At 46.3% G+C, this 18,928-nt stretch overlaps 1 protein-coding gene across 3 annotated transcripts in view; it reads right to left on the reverse strand.

Annotated features, from left to right (window-relative positions):
• Positions 1–18,928, reverse strand: part of THADA (THADA armadillo repeat containing) — a 313,338-nt gene that overhangs the window by 81,420 nt on the left and 212,990 nt on the right. For all 3 annotated transcript variants that reach the window (XM_060247508.1, XM_060247518.1, XM_060247527.1), the window contains exon 30: positions 7,839–7,954. In XM_060247508.1, coding sequence (XP_060103491.1) covers positions 7,839–7,954 — 116 coding nt within the window. The remainder of the gene's footprint in view (positions 1–7,838; positions 7,955–18,928) is intronic.

Consider the following 18,928-nt stretch of genomic DNA (forward strand, 5'->3'; position numbering starts at 1 on the left):
GGGTGTCAAACATGCAGCCTGCAGGCCACATCCATCCCATGCAGAGCTGAAATCCAGTCTCTGAGCGACTTCTTTCTCCTTCCTTTTCCAGGGCTGTTGCTACAGCTACACCATAGCTTGCTTTCCTCCCCTAAGTCAGGAGTCTACCCCCTCACTGTATCCTCTTAACATAAACTGTTTATCAGTAACCCTGAACACTTGTGTAACTTTTGTAACTGATGAGTGAAACTGTCTGCATTCCAATCTGAACTATATAATTGCTGCTTCGCTTTGCTTAGAGAACGCATCCTCAAATGGTTATCTTAGAAACTTGTTAACATGGCAACCAAGGTCATGCTGGAGGAGACAGAGAAGACTGAGAAGCTAGTAGATAGACACCTGGACATAAAGGGGGGAAGGGGGAGTAGAGAGTCCGCTAAATGTACCCGCTTTTATTTGCCGTGCTTTGCTTGAATTGGTAACAGCCCACTGAGATTATATAGGTGGTGCCTACTGGCTGGAACCCCAGTTTCAGCAACCTCTTGTGCTGCCTTAATGATGCTTGGAATAAACATCTGAACTTAACTTCTCCGTATTCCTTGACTCTGGGGTCTGACATATTGCTGAAACTCCATTATTCCAGTTGCCTGACCATGGCTGATGAGCAGGATCAAGCCATGGGAACAACTATAACCACGACCACCCAAACGGGGGACGAGAAGCCTAAGCCAGAGGGGCTGAAGGAGACTCCGTCCAAGGTCATCAGAAGGAAGGAATGGGGAGCAATAGATTTCCGGGAGAGTATTATCGGAGATCTGCACAGTGACGCTCCCTCCTGATTCTGTACCTCGGGCCTACAGCGATCCTCTCGTCCTTGGGAATTCCAAGGCCAGGATGATAGCCTGGACCACTCTCAGAGGAGTGGGTTTGGGGACAGCTCGACTGAATGGGTGCAAGAAGCACTAGCCACTCAAAGCCGACAGCTGCGAGATGAGATGTTGACCATGAATGCCTATCTGGTACAAGAGATGCAAGGTCTTAGTTGCCAGCTACGGGATGTTGCTGCACAAGTAGCTGGGGGTCCACCCTGCCAGCTACCACCTGCGGACTTACTGAAAGAGGCCCCAGCCGTGCCCCTAAGATAACTGGCGGGGCCGCCTGCGGGGGTGGGGAGCCACCAGCGGGAGAACCGCCAGCGGGGGAAGACTAACCTGTCCTGCCTCCCCCTCCCCAACCAGAAGACCTGGTGCGGGTCCCAGGGGGACCCCGGGTAAGATAGGCCCCAGGTAAGCAAGGCAACTACATCATCATATACTACACATAACTTCAATTTTGCAAACAGATTTTACTCCATTCCCGCTTTCAGACTCCATTTTTCTCCCCAACTACGAATCCACAGTTTATCTTTGATTTTCTTAGATACAGGGAAATAAATTAGAAGCTATGTCTTTTCTTTTTTTCCTCATATGCCAAGAATATTAATCATATCTACAACATGGCTCAGAGATGTTTCTTTAGTCTCTCCCTCAGCATCAGAATGAACACTCACAAACCACTGATAGCAACCAGAGTGGAATTATAGCAGGTGCTCCTCTGCATATTAGGCCACACACCCCTGATGTAGCCTATCCTCCAAGAGCTTACAAGGTTTTTTTTTTGTATGCTCTTGGAGGATTGGCTACATCGGAGTGTGTGGCCTAATATGCAAAGGAGGTCCTGCTAGAATTCCACCCGATAGCAACTACTATTTCCATTGTGCAACGTCACGAAAGGTACTGAGGAAATACTTATATGAAATTTGCACAACACATTTATAGAATGAACGTTCAGCAGTTAACACAGTTAACATTAGTTACTGAGGTAAACTGAAGCAGAGGAGGTTTACTTGCCTCCAACTATGAACCTGAATATGTTATTTTATTTCCATAAAAGTGATAGCTGTTCATTGCTACAGGGAATATGGCTATTGAGAGTAAGTGTTGTAAAATCAGACCTAGGCCCTAATACCAAGCAGCCAGCTTCCACTAATATGGATCCTATCAGTGTCATCACACATGCACACACACACATATATGCATTCAGCAGTATGGTATAGCTCAGGGGTAGCCAATGCAAGAGCCACAAAGAATAGTCAAATGTTTGAGAGCCACAAGACATGCATGTCAAATGTTTGAGAGCTGCAGGAGGGGGAAGAGGGGAGGGGGGGGGGAAGGGAGGAGAAGGAAGGAAGGAAGATGGGGAAGGAGAAGGAAGGAAAAGCTGGCTTAGAGAAGTGGTTTAAATAGAGAAATGCCTTCTCCAAGTTGGCTGATCAAGCGGTGGGGGCTTTAAGAGCCACACAAAATGTGTGAAAGAGTCACATGGCCTTCCCTGCATAGCTCTTTCCTCAGCCCTTCCTTTCACCTGTCACTGGTACGTCATTTAAGATGTATAAATATGATGACTACTTGTACAACCTATGAGGCCTTGAACAACTATGATCAAACTCTGTTTGACTCATCCTCTTCGTCTCTTTCACACACAGTTTATAACTTGCCTATTTATAAAACATGTAGGAGATTGGTATGATCAGCTGCTAATGTGGGAGAGGCACTCAGTACATGAACTCTCTTCAGTTGCAGCATTAGAAATAAATTGTATTTATTTACTTATTTATTTAATTCGATTTTTAGCCTGCCCTTCCTGTAGAACAGGCTCAGGGCAGGTTACACCATTAAAAAAAAAAACAGTAAAAAACCAATCTAAAATATATAAAATCTAAAATTACAGAGTAACAGTAGAGACTAAAAAGGCAAATTCTACCTCACAGACATGGCCTATTGTCCAAGTCCAGCAGGTCTTATAGCACTGGGATGGAATGAAGGGGGGAGGCCAGTAACAAGTGAGGTCCACCACCTCAGCTGAAAGCCTGGTGAAAGAGCTCTGTTCTACAGGCCCTGCAGAATTGAAGCAGATCCCGCAGGGCCTGGATCTCCAGCAGCAAGGTCATTCCACTAGGCAGGGGGCTAGGGCTGAAAAGGCCCTCAGCGAGGCCAGACATATCTGGGGCCGAGTATCACCAGAAATTGTTGGGTTGCTGATCATAAAGATCTACCGTGCTCAAACAGGGAGAGGCAGTCCCTTGCCATATAAGGCTTTAAATGTAAGTAGCAAACAGAACCAGATCCGGTACTCAATGGGTAGCCAGTGCAGTTCATGCAGCACAGGATGGATCCAAGCCCTTATAGCGATGATGTCAACATCCTTGCAGCAGCATTCTGCACCAGCTGGAGTTTCCAGAAGAGGGTCAAGGGCAGCCCCACGTAGGGAGAGTTATAATAATCTAGCCTGGAAGTGACCATCACATGGGTCACCGTGGCCAGATCATGGAGTCGAGATACAGGACCAACTGTCTGACCCACCTCAGGTGGAAAAAGGCCAATCTGGCAGTGGTGGTAACCTGGGCCTCCATAGTCAGAGAGGCATCCAGGAATACCCCCAAGCTTTTCATCCTCGATGTGGGCTTCAATGGAGCCCTATCAAAGGATGGGAGCCTGATCTCTGATTCCAGCCCCCTGTAACCTAGGCACAGGATCTCCGTCTTCAATGGATTCAATTTCAGCCACTTCTGTTGCATCCAACCAGCCACAGCTTGCAATGCCCTACCCAGTTCCCCTGGGACCGAATCCAGGCAGTCATTCATCAGCAGATATTGGGTTACTGATGACACCCCAGCGGATACCTCTGGATAATCTGGGCAAGGGAGCGCATGCAGATGTTGAGTAACATCGGGGAAAGAATTGCTCCCTGCAGCACACCACATTGTAATGGGAGTCACTGGGATAGTTCACCTTCACGTGCCACTCTCTGCTCCCGACCTTGGAGAAAGGAGACCAGCCATTGTAGGGCCAGTCCCCTTATCCCTGCATCGGCGAGATGGTGGGTCAACACTTCAGGGTCAACCATATTGAACGCTACTGACAGATCAAAAAGGATCAGCAGCACCAAACAGCTTCAATCCAGATGCCTCTGGAGATCCTCCACCAAGGCGACCAACACCATCCCCGTCCCATGGGAAGGGCAGAAGCCGGACTGGAAGGGATCCAGGACATCAGCATCCTCCAAGAAAGCCTGAAGTTGCGTTGCCACCGCCCTCTCCACTACCTTGCCCAGGAACGGCAAGTCCAAGACTGAGCGGTAGTTTGCTAGGACTGTAGGGTCCAAAGATGGTTTCTTCAGGAGAGAATGGACCACTGCCTCCTTCAAGGCCCCCGGGAATGTCCTGTTGAGAGGGACAAGTTGATGATCTCCCTCAGGGGAGTTCATATGCCGTTACCACAGGCTTTAAGCCATGACAGACAAGGATCAAAGGGGCAAGTGATGGGTTTCACAGCAGCCAGGGTCTTATCAACTTCATCCAGGGAGAGCAGGCTGAAATGGTTCAAAACTGGACCTGATGGGCAAGGGACTCCAGTTCCATTACTGTATCAATTGTGGCTGGAAGGTCGCAGCGGAGCAACAAGACTTTATCTGCAAAATAATCCACAAAAGCCACACATTCTATATCCAATTCCCGAACGTTTGGCATGCCCTGAGGCAAAGATGTTAAGGACTGAATAAATCTAAATAATTGAGCTGGGCATGATTTTGCAGAAGCAATGGAGGCAGCATAGAAGTCCTCTGCTGCCTTCATCGGCATCTCATAGGTCTTCATAAATGACCTATAAGATGTTCTTGTAGCGTCGTCTCGGGCCTTCTGCCACATTCTCTCTAGTCATCTCTGCTCCTGTTACCACCTCAACTAACCTTCTATTGGGGAATATTAACGTTTCTTAGCTCAAAATGGTAGGCCTACAAGGTGAGCCGAGCCAGGATCTCTGTCAATGTTTACGGAGATAGACCACTGGAAAACCTTTGGTTAAATAATGGATTTTATTATTGGTATTGGTTTTCAAATAGTTACATCCCAATCAAACAATTTCAAGCATACAAGAGGAATACAGTAGTTAGCTGAATAAGTGTGGAGGGGGGGGGGATTTATACAATACCTAAATCTTGCAGCGTAGGTTCAGTCAGAGGAAATACAAGAGAGATTTCTCTTGAGAAGAAAGGGGGGGGGGGGGATGAAGGCAGGAAGGGATGGAGGGAGGGAAGGATGCCAGGGAGAATGGGAGGATGGGAAAAATTCCTGGATGGAGGGGAGGGTGGAGAAATCTAATCCTGACAGGTAGGGTTGCCTGTTTTCTAGGGTAAATTACATCACATCAAGAGGTTCAATTGTCCAATAAGATAACAGAGTGTCAGAACTCAAATGTCCAATGGAAAGTGGGGGTGTCATATGCTGAGTATCAAATCAGAGATCGTACTGTCATACACCTATACCCCAAAAGAGGAATTTTAATTACACTGGCTAGATGACTTTTATGCTGTTGTGGCCAATCACTGTTTCCTTTGAAGCTCACCAAAAGAGATAGATTTCTCCCTTAATGTCAACATGGATGGCCATCCATCAAGTGTTCAGGAGATTGATTGACTGACAGCCTTCAGGAGTAATTACAGAAAATAGAAATTCTGTTAGAACTTCAGATTCCCTGACAGAAATGTGAGACCAGTTACAGATATAGCACACATTCACAACAAGATGGCTCTTGGCCTTTAGCCTTTGTGTTTTTCTGCTATCTTTTCCTGAAGAATAACAGAACATATATACAAACCATTTGTTTGTGTTGCAGGAATCTGGTAACCCCTATATTGTTTCTATGTTTTGAGAACAGCACTTGAAAGATTGCCAAGAGGAATGAAGGAATTTTTACAGCTTTGGCCCACTATATGTCCCTCTCTGCACCTGGGTCCCTCCGTTCCCAAGATCAGAAAATGATTATTTATCGGTGAACCAGACTTGGCATCATGCCAGCCTGCCTGGGGCCCTAGACTGAACCGGATTTGCCTCCCTTATGTGCAAGAAAGACCATTTCAATTCAAATGAGCATTGCCGTGTCATATTAATATTCTAGGGTTACATTGCAATATCACATTCCAGGGGTGAACTGTTTGGGTATCAAGCCAGGGGTCTCTTTCTGGATATCCCTCCCATTTCATCTGCCTCAGCTCTGAGGAATACCAAGGAGCCAAGTTGGTACAGGGGCAGAGAGGGCGGCAGGGAGCAACCACATCGACGGCTTCAGAAAGATGGCTATTCCAGTCTTCCACCAGTTCATCCAATGGGCCATCAGGGGGAATTGGATCCTACAGAGCCTCCTGGAACCTATTCGGGTTCATTTGGCTCCACGGGTGTTCTGGTGGATACTTGAAAGTTACATTCACAACAGCAAAGACAAAAGTACCAGTTTTAATAAGAAACGTATTTTATGACATCAGTGAAATGAATAAAACTTTCAAAAATCAAACTGCCTTGGTCAGACCATGCCTGCAGCAAGCAACAAGCTTGACATGGCCTGTAAAAGTATTTTGCGAGACTCACAGGTCTTGCAAAAAGTTGGAGGCCATAGCAACTCATCTGTTCAGCTCGACCACTGCTCCTGTTAACCATGGTGGCGGAGCATGTGATGCCCTAAAGAAAGGGGTATACCCTCAAGGACCCCAGAAATTCATGGACCCCAATTTGAGAACCAGTGGAGCCATTAGTGTGCTGCTGACCATGAACTATTTTCTCTGTTCACTGAAATAACCCAAGATCAGTGAGGCTATTAGTTAAAAGCACTGGTAAAATACCCTGAATTGACTGCCCAAAATGGTACCGCTTATCTTTGACTCTGAACGATTTAAAAGCTTGCCTTGTGGTCCAAGCTTGCCTTGTGGTACTCAGGTGGTCCAAGGGTAAATTGATGAGAAACATAAGAAAAAGAAGCAGGAGCAGTTTTCCTTCCTCTTCCCAGACAGGTTGCACCTGCCAAAAGAGCTCTCCACATCCACTTCATTTGCACAACCTGTGCCTCTCAATGTTATTATCTTTAACCATGGGCGTTTTCGCACTGACCTTCAAGTAGCGCGACCACCCTCTTCACACCGGAGGATCTGCCCAGATTTCGCACAAGAAGCGCCGGCGCACCCAAAAGAGCCGGCTACTTCCGTCGCGAAACCCGCTCAAACGGAAACCGCCAAGAAGCAGGAAAACGTTTGAGCGGGTTTCGCGACGGAAGTAGCCGGCTCTTTTGGGTGCGCCGGCGCTTCTTGTGCGAAATCCGGGCAGATCCTCCGGTGTGAAGAGGGTGGTCGCGCCACTTGAAGGTCAGTGCGAAAACGCCCCATGTGTCTAATTTTTTAATTTTATATTTACACACACACAATACACTTCTTACATTTGATGAAGTGAGCTCTAGTTCACAAAAACTTCACAGCACAATATTTTTTTTAGTAAGTAAATCAGTAAGAAATCCATTTCAGTTTACCCTTGTACTTTAGCATGAAAGCAGGGGCAAACTGCGTTAGGTGTTGGATGAGAAGTATTGGGACCACTGGGTTTTTTGCTGACATTAAAAAGACTATCATTTGTCACATATCAAAGCAGCCTTTACAAAGGGCTACTAGATTTTCCACCAACACAATAATAATCATAACAACCCAAAGCCTGAACTGAGATTCTACCTTCTTTTCCATACATATCTGAAGAAAGACTCACAAAAGCTCATACCCTGTCACAAATTTTGTTAGTCTTTAAGATGCTACTGAGTTCTTGACCATAACACTTGTCTCCCTTATTTTTGAAGGAATGAGAAAAACAGACAATTTTTATCAACAGAAATCAAAGCTCTGCTTATGACTAATCTAGGTTATTACAGTTGTAGGTTACTACAATTTCAGCTCCACGACTAATTACCCTTCTGTGATAACTGCTTTTACAGAGGCAGTTGTTAGCCTACCTGTTTGCCAGCCACAGCTTGGCTTCAACAGAAGAGATGATGTCACTCAGGCCTTGTTGAAAGTCTGAATTAGCTCTGTGTTTGGACTCCAAGCAGGATTGCAGCAAGTGAAACACCTATATTACAGTTTTAAAAGAAAAAGTTGAAGTGTTGTGGAAGTGTTTTTCAAAAATTCAGTCTTTTTCATTGTATTTTACATAAATATACATGTACAAAATCCATATGGATTATGTATTTCCAGGTAACCTATTCTATCACCTATTCTATCTAACCTATTCTATTCTATCAGAAACAAAGAAAACCCAAGAAAACAGATACCAACCTTATGTAATTACATAAACAAGTCATAACACAAGTCATTATGAAATACATGCCTCCATACTTTCAGGTGACCTCTCCCATCTATGCTTAGATAACATTTTTTTAAAATCCAGTTGCTCAGCTGTTAGTTTCACTAATCCCAAGGAAGAAAAAAAACTCAAAATGACCCTCTTTAACATGGACAGGAAGGGCTTGAGGCCCCAGATTAACTAAAGATACATTCTTAAGTGCATTAACTATATTTTAATGATACTCTACAAAGACTACTAAATATACAGTTTTCATAAGATGAAAAATCAGATGAAAGATGAAAAATTATACATCATAAGATAAAAAATACATCAGCATCTCAGAGCTTGCAAACAGTTAAGTGAAAAGGGGCCACATGGTAAGATCAGGCAAGTCCACAGGAATACAGGCTCAATGTGGATAGTTGGATGCAAAAATGAACACCAGAACCAGTATGGGTAGGTGACAAATCACATAAAATGCTAGTGTGTTTATATTCTTTTTAAAAAATTCAACAGAAAAAAGGGGGTACAGAAGGAAAAAATGGGAAAGGAGGAAGTATAAATCAATAATTTTCAAATTGTATGAATACATACAAATAAAAACAACTTTTTTGGTGAAAATGCAGAATTTACATATGATAAGATATTAAAACAGTGTTTTGAAGTGAGTTCTCTCTTCAAATAAGAATTTTCTTGGTTGTGATATTATGCTAACGATTAAAAGGTTACATATTTTACAGTTAGACAAATTCTTGCACTAAATTAAAACCACTTTGATATTGTCTTAATCATTCAATAATCTAGATACTGTCTTAATCATTTAATAATTTCAAATATAAGAATGGATAGTAATACATTATTACAGTAATAGAGGTGAATTCTCTCTTTAAAAGAATTATCAAGATCTTTCTTAGTTACAGCATCCTATTAACAAGAAAAAGGTTACATCTCTTAGATGTAGTTCACATATACAGCCGGGGCTACGTGAACTGCACTGGCTGCCGATTATATACCGGGTACAGTACAAAGTGTTGGTCATTACCTTTAAAGCCTTATATGGCCGAGGACCTGCCTACCTGAGGGACCGTCTTTCCCCATATGAACCCCAGAGAGCACTGAGGTCAACGGGGAAAAACCTAATGACTATCCCTGGGCCGAAGGGAATTAAATATCAGAGTACCAGAGCACGGGCCTTTTCGATCGCGGCCCCTACCCTATGGAACCGACTCCCCGAGGAGGTGTGGGCCCTGCGGAACCTCGAACAGTTCCGCAGGGCCTGCAAGACCACCCTTTTTAAATTAGCACATTCGGACTGCTAAGAAAAACAGTAATCAAGGATCCGCCAATGCGGTCTAAAGACCTATACCGCAGTATAACTGTATTTACTGGATTGGTTTTAATTTAATGTTTTAATGTCTTATTGTTTTATATTGTAAATCTAAGGTTTTATTTACTACTGTATGTTTTTATGGAATGTTGTTAGCCACCCTGAGCCTGCCAAGGTGGGGGAGGGCGGGATATAAATGAAATTAATAAATAAATAGATAAATGCTAATGATAAGTTTAAACCATCCTAAGAACAATTTCTACTTCTTACAAAGTATTTAAATGCTGTTAAAATATGGAGTACTAAAAAGAGTTATAACTTCAATCAATATCTTCATCATCATCTGATATAATACACAAATAGTTTCAGGAGTCAAGATACTTAACTATTCCCATAATATGAGTAATAGGCTTGCCATTTCTGCTGAAATTCTTTCAGAGGTCTTCTGTTTATATAATTAGTTAATTTTGTCATCATTGCATATTCAGCTAGTTTGCCTTTTCAGATCTTGTCAATTTACTCCATTACATGTTGAAGAAATAATTGGGGGGGTTGAAATTGTAAGGACCACGTCACCAACATAACTCTTTAATTTAAACTCTTCTCCTACTTCAAGTCCTTCAATATTAGAATCTTGTCTTATCTTAGAAGCAAAAATTTCTATTGCAAGAACAAAAAGAAGTGGGAAAAGTGGGAATCCTTGACAGGTTCCTTTTTCTATTTTAAATCCATTTGTCAAAACCCCATTGATTACAATTTCTGCATGTTGTTTATTAGATATTCAGTTTCCAATTCAAAAATCTGGAACCACACTTAAAATATTCCAGCAGATTTTTTTTTAGAAAAAGTACAAGGCATGTTATCGGAGACTTTTTGTTAAGGTCAATCATAGCCCAGGAGTGAGTCCACACCTCTCCAAATACTATATAAACCACACATCTGTGTGCAATCAGTGGGCATCATATACAAGTTGTACCTCCATTATTCTAAGTAATGGGCCTATTTGACATGACACACTGGCCATCCATGTCCCCATCTCCATTTTTCTCTACACAGACTTCTGCACATCTGTATAGGTAATATCACCTCTGTAATTTCCCCTCAAAACCTCTATTTTTATCTCCTAATTTCCTAGTTTCTTGATTGTGTGTATTTCAATTACTTTTGTGTGATTGTATCCCTACATATTTTTCTAAGTAAACATTTTAAACTACTTTAAATCTGGAGTCTTCTTTCTGATAATGGACCTCCGTATTATTGGTGACAGGACCCTGTTCCAAAACAGCTCTACCTAACTCTCCCTCTGCTAATTCCCCCCAAAAGAGGAGACCGCAGCAATTCTGGTAACAATTCTCTCTATATATTGTTATATGAGCTTCTTGCCAGGATGACAAGAGCAAGGCTGCTTTTGTTTTTAGTTTTGCTTATTTCACTCATAACTTTTTGTGTGGGCAGACTTACTTTCTCTTCAAAAGTTCTATAATAGCTTGCAGCTAGTCCATCTGGTCCTGCTGCCTTGTCCTTTTAAAATTTCTTAATGGCTTGAGAGATTTCTTTAATTGAAATACGTTGGTTCAAAATTTGTCTTCATTTGAAAATTTGCAAGTTAAGGTTTCTTTAATACAGTCATCCATTCCACTGTCAGAATTTTTTTTATAAAGTTTGAAAAAATAAAATTCATATTATTATTGAATTTCTTTTTCTGCGTAGCTAATACCATCTTTTTCCTCCTCTCAAGTTCAATTATTTTCCTCCTCTCAGTTACTTTATGTAGGCAGTATGCAAGCAATCTTCCCGGTTTGTTCGCATGCTCAAACTGTTTTTGTTTTTAAAAGCTCAACTTTTCCTGCATTTATTCAGTCTGAAGCAAATCCAACTGATTTCTTATTTAATTTCTGCTAGGACTGATTTTTTTAAGGATCTTCCATGCTGCTCTTCTAAGGTCTGAATTCTGTCAGTTATTTCCTTCATTTGTTCCAATCTTTCCCTCTTTTTCTTAGAAGGACAATTAACTTTCATATATACACTTTACTTGCTTCCAAAATAGTTGCCATAGAAAGATCCTCTGTGATATTTAGTTTAAAAAATTATTCTATGTTCACAAGCAAAGGATTATCATTCATTTCCCATCTGCTTTTTCTAGGCATTTCTCTATAACATAACTAATAATGGGTTATGATCAGCAATTGTTTTCGGCTGGATATCAATGGATCTTAAGTTTGCGAGTAAAGTCTTAGAAGTCCAGCACATGCCAATTCTTCAGTATGTCCAGTGTCTTTCTGGAAATAAAAGGAGTAGTCTTGTGAATGAGGATTGAAAGTTCTCCATGAATCTTCTAAGTTTGGCGTTTGTATATATGTAAATATGGTCTTGGGTAGTTTTCCTTCTTTGAACATTTTAGATTTATCTTTTTGGAAATCTAGTACTCCACTCATGTTACTGAGAATTAAAATTTCTCCCTCTTGAAAATCCAAAAGTATTTGGAAAAAAAATTCATAATTTTTTTCTTTTGCATTATTTGGAGCATAGACTGGAGCCAGTGTAAAGATTTTATCTCCTGGAGGTCTTATTTTAATACAGCATAATTTCCCTCGGGATCTTTTAACTTTTCTATTACAGTCAAACGTTGATCAGCTATATAAATCACACTTTTTCCCCCCTCAGCAGATGAAGTTGCATATACTTTGCCCAATTTTTTGTTACTTAAAGGTGTATGTTTTTCATACACCTTTTTGATATCAACTGTTGCATCCAAATTATGGATAGATTTTGTTTCTTTAACCAATTAAATGTCTGGGATCGCTTAGAGGGAGAGTTTGAGCCATTGATATTAAATGATAGACCCATTTCTACCAAAAAGCTACAGTTTCGTCAAGCCTGTCTTCTTCTTTATTTAAGTCTTATTTTTCTTTTATTGAGTCTTCCAATCCTCTGGTTTTTTCCCCATCAGTTCTTTTGCTCGAAGTCTGGCCTGTTCAATCATCATTTCTAGGCATACATACCACAAGTTAGGAAAGGCACAAACAGGCATAAGAAAAGGCCTGCATGGTTAACAAACAAAGTAATGGAAGCTGTAAAAGGTAAGAAGGACTCCTTTAAGCGGTGGAAAACCAGTCCAAGTGAGATTAATAACAGGGAACACAGGCTGTGGCAACTCAAATGCAAGACTCTGATCAGGCAGGCAAAAAGGGACTATGAGGAGCATACTGCAAAAAACATAAAGACCAACAATAAAAATTTCTTCAAATATATTAGAAGTAGGAAACCAGCCAGGGAGGCAGTGGGGCCCTTGGATGACCATGGGGTAAAAGGATTACTGAAGGAGGACAGGGAGATGGCTGAGAAGCTGAATGAATTTTTTGCCTCCGTCTTCACTGTGGAAGACGAGAACTTTTTGCCCGCCCCAGAACCACTAACTTTGGAAGGGGTGTTGAAAGACCTGAGGCAGATTGAGGTGACAAAAGAGGAAGTCCTACAACTGATAGACAAATTAAAAACTAATAAGTCACCGGGTCCAGATGCCATACATCCAAGAGTTCTGAAAGAACTCAAAGTTGAACTTGTGGATCTTCTAACAAAAATCTGTAATCTTTCATTGAAATCTGCCTCCGTTCCTGAGGACTGGACGGTAGCAAATGTCACCCCCATCTTTAAAAAGGGTTCCAGAGGGGATCCAGGAAATTACAGGCCAGTCAGTCTGACTTCAATACCGGGAAAGTTGGTAGAAGCCATTATCAAGGACAGAAAAACAGGTTTCCTACCTGTAACTGATGATCTTCGAGTGGTCATCTGTGCAGTCACACTTATGGGAGAAGGCGCCGGCGCCGATCACGATCGGTAACTTCAAAGCCGCGGATTTCCGCGCCCCCGTCCCGGTGCGCACGCGCAGGCACTCCCCTCCCTGCGCATGCCCACCAGGACAGGAGCGGACATCCCGCCAGTTCCTTCTGACCGCTGCAGGAGCCCTGTAGACGGACCCGCAGCAGTGGGGAAAGTGGGCGGGTAGTGTGACTGCACAGATGACCACTCGAAGATCATCAGTTACAGGTAGGAAACCTGTTTATCTTCTTCGTGGTCTCTGTGCATCACACTTATGGGAGATTAGCAAGCTAGCAGCCTACCTGGAGGAGGGTTGCACGGTCCGTTAACAGGTCAGCGACTGCAAAACTGCACGGCCCACAGACTAACTATGCTTCCACCGGAGGTCGCATAATGCCTAATGAACGTATGCGGAGAGGACCAGGTGGCCGCCTTGCAAATGTCCCGCAACGGCACCCCCTTCATAAACGCCGCGGAGGTGGCCATTGCCCTTGTGGAGTGAGCCTTGACCGGCCCCGGCAGAGGCCGCTTCCGTAACAGGTAACAGAGTTTGATAGTTTCTGTCAACCATTTTGACAGTCTCTGCGAGGAAACCCTCTGCCCAAGCGAGGCCGAAGCATAAGAGATGAAGAGTCGAGGGTCCTTACGTGAAGGTTTTACCCTATGTAGGTAGAAAGAAAGCGCTCTTTTCACGTCTAGAGCGTGAAGTCGACGTTCCGAATCTGTTGACGGATTCGGGAAGTACACTGGTAGGCAAATGTCCCTATTCAGATGAAAAGTGGACGCTACCTTGGGTAGAAAGGTCACGTCGGGACGTAGCTACACCCCATCTGGTCGGAACTGAAGGTAGGGATCGTCGCAGCGTAGTGCCGCCAGTTCCCCCACCCTCCAAGCTGAAGTGATAGCTACCAGGAACGCCGTTTTCCAAGATAGTAGCTGCACGGAGCACGTGGCCATGGGTTCGAAGGGCTTGCCCGTGAGGGCTTCTAGAACTCCCGGCAAGTCCCAGGATGGGGTCGGCTTCCTAACTGCAGGGTACAGTCATAGCAGTCCCCTCAGGAAGTTCTTTGTGGTCGGGTGAGCGAACACCGAGCGGCCGTCAATGCGCTCGTGATTGGCTGAGATGGCTGCCAGGTATACCCGAATAGAGGGCACTGACAACTCCTTGTCCAGCATGGTAAGGAGAAAGTCAAGGATGCCCGGAAGGCCTGTAGTTCTGGGGTCGCCCCCGGTCTCAGAGACGAAGTGTACGAAACGGGTCCATTTATAGGCATACAACTTCCTTGTAGACTCCCGTCTACAGTTAAGGAGCACGTGCTGAACCCTTTCTGACAGTGCAGTCACCGGAGCCTCCACGCCGTCAATCTTAGGTGTGGAACATCGTGGTGGACCACCCGTCCCTGCTCTGAGAGCAGTAGATCTGGCACAGGGGGAAACTGGTGAAAGACTCCTTCGGACAACCGCAGGATGTGGGTGAACCAGTGTTGTCTGGGCCACCATGGAGTGACTAGAACACCTTTCGGGCGCTCTCTGTATATTTTTTGTACCACCCGAACAAGAAGAGGGATCGGGGGAAACATGTAGACATGGCGATTGTCCCAGGGTAGCAATAGTCCGTCCCCCAACGACAGAGGGTCCCTCCCCCCCCCGGCAACAGAACTTCTCGCACTTTCTGTTGTCGCGGGTGGCGAAGACATCGATGTCTGGAGTCCCCCATCTCTGGAAGACAGGTTGTAAGAGGGTCCAGTTGAGCTCCCATTCGTGTATGGAAGCCCCTCCTCGGCTGAGGAAATCTGCACACCCGTTCTGATCTCCCGGCAAATGGGCTGCAGCCAGACTCGTGTCCATCTATCTGCAGATCTCCCAGATCCGCAAGGCTAGAAGGCAGAGTTTCCGAGACACCGTGCCGCCCTGATGGTTTATATACGCAAGTGCCGTGGTGTTGTCCGTCAGAACCGCAACTGTCTGTCCTGCCAGCAAGTGCCGGAAGGAGAGGAGCGCATGATGGATCGCCAGGAGCTCCAAGAAGTTGATGTGGTATTGCAAATGGTCCTTGGGCCATCTGTCGCCCACACATAGTCCACTTACATGCGCTCCCCACCCCACAGAGACGCATCCGAGGTCAGAGTCACTGTTGGGTGTGGCTTGTGAAAGGGGGCCCCCTGCAATAGGTTGCGCTCGTGCTGCCACCAAAGCAGAGTCCTGAGCACCTCCTCCGGGACGAATAGTCTGCGACGAGGGGAGTCCCGCCCGCACTTGAAAACTCCCAGGAACCACAACTGAAGGATCCGCATGTGGAACCTGGCAAAGGTCAGCACAGCTGTGGTGGATGCCATCAGTCCCAACATCCGCTGCACCTGAAGAGCAGTGACCGATTTGCTCTCCAAGAAAATCTGCACCAAGTCCATGATGTCCTTTGCCCTCTTCTCTGGTAGGAAGGCCTTGCACAGCTGTGTGTCTAGGATTGCCCCTATAAATTGTACCCTCTGAGAGGGCTGGAGACAGGACTTCCTTGCATTCACCTTCAAGCCCAGCTCTTCTAGAAGGGATAGAGTCACTGCAATGTGCTGGAGAAGGCTGGCCTCCGATTCGGCCACCAGAAGCCAGTCGTCGATGTACGGGTAACACCGCTACACCCTGTAGTCTGAGATGAGCCGCTACCACTACCATGATCTTTGTAAAGACCCTGGGGGCTGTTGATAACCCGAATGGCAGGGCCCTGTACTGGTAATGCGTAGTCCCGATGGCGCACCGGAGGAATTTCCTGTGGGATGGGTGGATGCTTACATGAAAGTAAGCATCCTGCAGGTCCAAGGTCACCATCCAATCCCCGAGATTCAGCAACGGAAGTATGCTGGGTAGCGACGTCATGCGAAACTTCTGGTGTGGTATGTACAAGTTGAGGCCCCGCAGGTCCATGATGGGACGGAGACCACCATCCCTCTTTGGGACCGCAAAATAACGGGAGTAGAACCCCAGTCTCAATTGGTCCGACGGGACCCGTTCTATGGCCTCTTTCTGAAGGAGGGCAGTCACTTCTTCTTGAAGCGTCGGCGACGGAGTGGTGTAGACGAATGTTGGAACCTCTGGTTCCTGTTGGAATTCTATTTGATAGCCCAGCCGGACTATCGATAGTACCCACTGGTCTGATGTTATTGCTGCCCATGTGTTGTAAAAAGGCCAGAGCCGGGTGCGGTCCAAAGAAGAACAAGGGCGGGGGCAAAAAGGGAGAACAGAGTCAAAGTCCCTGCTTAGGTTGCCTGTTTCCCTTTTGGCGAGACAATTGGGAAGAGGTTGGGGAGTACTTGGACTTGCTGCCGTACTGTGGTTTGGAGAAGGGAGCTGTGGACTTAGGCCTCCACTGTTGCTCAGTTGACTGCTTGGGAAAAGGCTTCTTAGGCCAAGTTCGCGACCAGGAACGCTTGCCTTGCTGTCTGGAGGAAGCTGGTACCCCGAGGTTTCTGGATGTGCGGATGCTTTTATCCATTTCCTGCAGGACTGTATCAGTGTTAGCACTGAACAGCCCCTTCCCGTCAAACGGCAAGTCCTCGACATATGCCTGGGTATCGGCCTGCAGAGCCGTGGACCTGAGCCATGAATGCCTCCTTAGTGTGACAGCTGCCGTGAGGGTTTTTGCTGCAATGTCGCCGGCATGCCTGGCAGAATTGAGCTGTTGCTTGGCCACAGTCATGCCCTCAGCCTGAAGCTTCCTGATGGTGGTTCTAGTTTGTTCCGGGAGCCCGGGCAGTAGTGTGGAGATCTGGTCCCATAGGGCGTATTGGTATCGCCCCATACATGCGGCGTAATTAGCAACCTTCAGGCCCAACGCCCCAGCCGAGTAAACCCGTCGGCCCAAACCGTCGAGTTTCTTTCCCTCCTTGTCTGGGGGGGAAGCATGGGTCTTCCGAGCCTTGGATGACGATGCCACAACTACAGAGTTTGGTCTCGGATGATTGAATAGAAAGTCAGCTGTAGACTCCTGTACACGGTACATGTGGTCAAGCCTGCGCGAAGATATCGGTGTCAACGCAGGCTTGTCCCATGAAGCTTTGGCCGTGTGCAGCAGCACCGTCGTCATTGGAAGGGTAACCGCCGATGATGTATCCCTTTGCACGATGTCGAACACAGTGTCTGTGATGACAGGCTGTGGCTGAATTGTAGAGAGGGATAGGGATTGGGCCATTCTTTTCACCAAATCCCCATAAGATTTTAAGTCCTCCGAGGGGGAAATGGGTTGATCCTCGCCGACCTTGTTGGAGGGAGGGCTGTCCTCCGGGGAAGATGGGCAAGGTTCCTCCAATACCGAGTCTCCCGACGACCTTGGTGATGCCCCGGGAGATTCAGACTGTTCTGACGGGTGCGACGCTCGGTCCCGATGCGGGTCTGGTGGCGTTGTCTCCTTTGCAGGGGGTTTGGGTGGTGACTTCTTCTTGGGAGGGTCTTCCACCGGGGGTTTCGATACCGATGCCGACGGGGATCTCTTCCGCGGTCGATAGGATGTTTTCGACCGATGCGATGCCTCCGAGCGTTGGTCCCAGTCAGGCTGTCTGGGAGGAAACCACGGAAACATCGTGGGCATCGGGCAGGACCCATATAGGTACTGCCATTGACGCTGGTCCCATGACAGCGGGGGTGTGGCCTTCCGCCCTGGAGAGTCCTGACGTCTCCTAGGGGATGGATCTTCCGGAGATCTGTCTCTCGACACCCTGAAGTCCCTTCGATGTCGGGGGCTCCAGGACCTGTCCCGATGTGAGCTGTCCGATCGATCTCTCCGCACCGATTCGCGTCTCAAGACCAGGGGAGAGACTCTGCAGGGACTCCGAGATCGATCCCGCCTGGTGCCTCCAGCGCGGTCTTGGGGGCTGCGCTTGTCCACCTGAAGGAGATCCAGAGGACTCTCCCCTCTCACCGACCTCTGAGCTGGGTCGAGGTCGTGGTTGGAGTCCGACGAGATCGCAATCTGCGTCGACATCGATTGCAGTCTAGGTGGGCTCTGCTGCCGACGCGGAGATGCGAGCAGTTTTAGCGGCGGGACAAGTAGCTCCTTCGGGTCCTGTGGGGACTTCGGGGAGGAGCGGAAAGCAGATTCGACATGCTTCTGCTTGTCCGCCTTCTTCCTTGTCTTCGGCTCCGAAGAATCCCCTTTTACCTCCTTGGGCCTCTTGGCTGGTGTGGAGGTATCCGACCTCGAGGCCGAGCCCGCTCTTTTCAGGGGGCGATCGGCGTCGGAGGGAGTCTTGTCGACATCGACCGTCGACACCGAGGAGTTTGGCGCGTTTTCAGATGACGACTCCATTTCGCGAGGAGTCAACACTTGCTCCATCAAGGCTGCCGCGAGGCGAGCCGCTCGATTTTTTCTCGTTTGCCTGGAGAATTTTGCGCAGTGTGGGCAGGAGTCCGGTTTATGCGCTTCTCCGAGGCAGAGTAGGCACAGAGTGTGGCCGTCCGGAGGGGCGATTTTGCTGCCACACTTCCTGCACCTTTTAAAAAATCCCCAGCGCTTTTCCATGCGCGAAAGGCGCGGGGGGGGGTGAAGGGGGAAGGCTAAGGGGGGGAAAAAGGGAAAAAGGAAAAATAACAAACGCCTATTCCTCCCCACTCACGGACAGACG

The sequence above is a fragment of the Heteronotia binoei genome, chromosome 1 (assembly GCF_032191835.1).
Source record: "Heteronotia binoei isolate CCM8104 ecotype False Entrance Well chromosome 1, APGP_CSIRO_Hbin_v1, whole genome shotgun sequence".
NCBI lineage: Eukaryota > Metazoa > Chordata > Lepidosauria > Squamata > Gekkonidae > Heteronotia > Heteronotia binoei.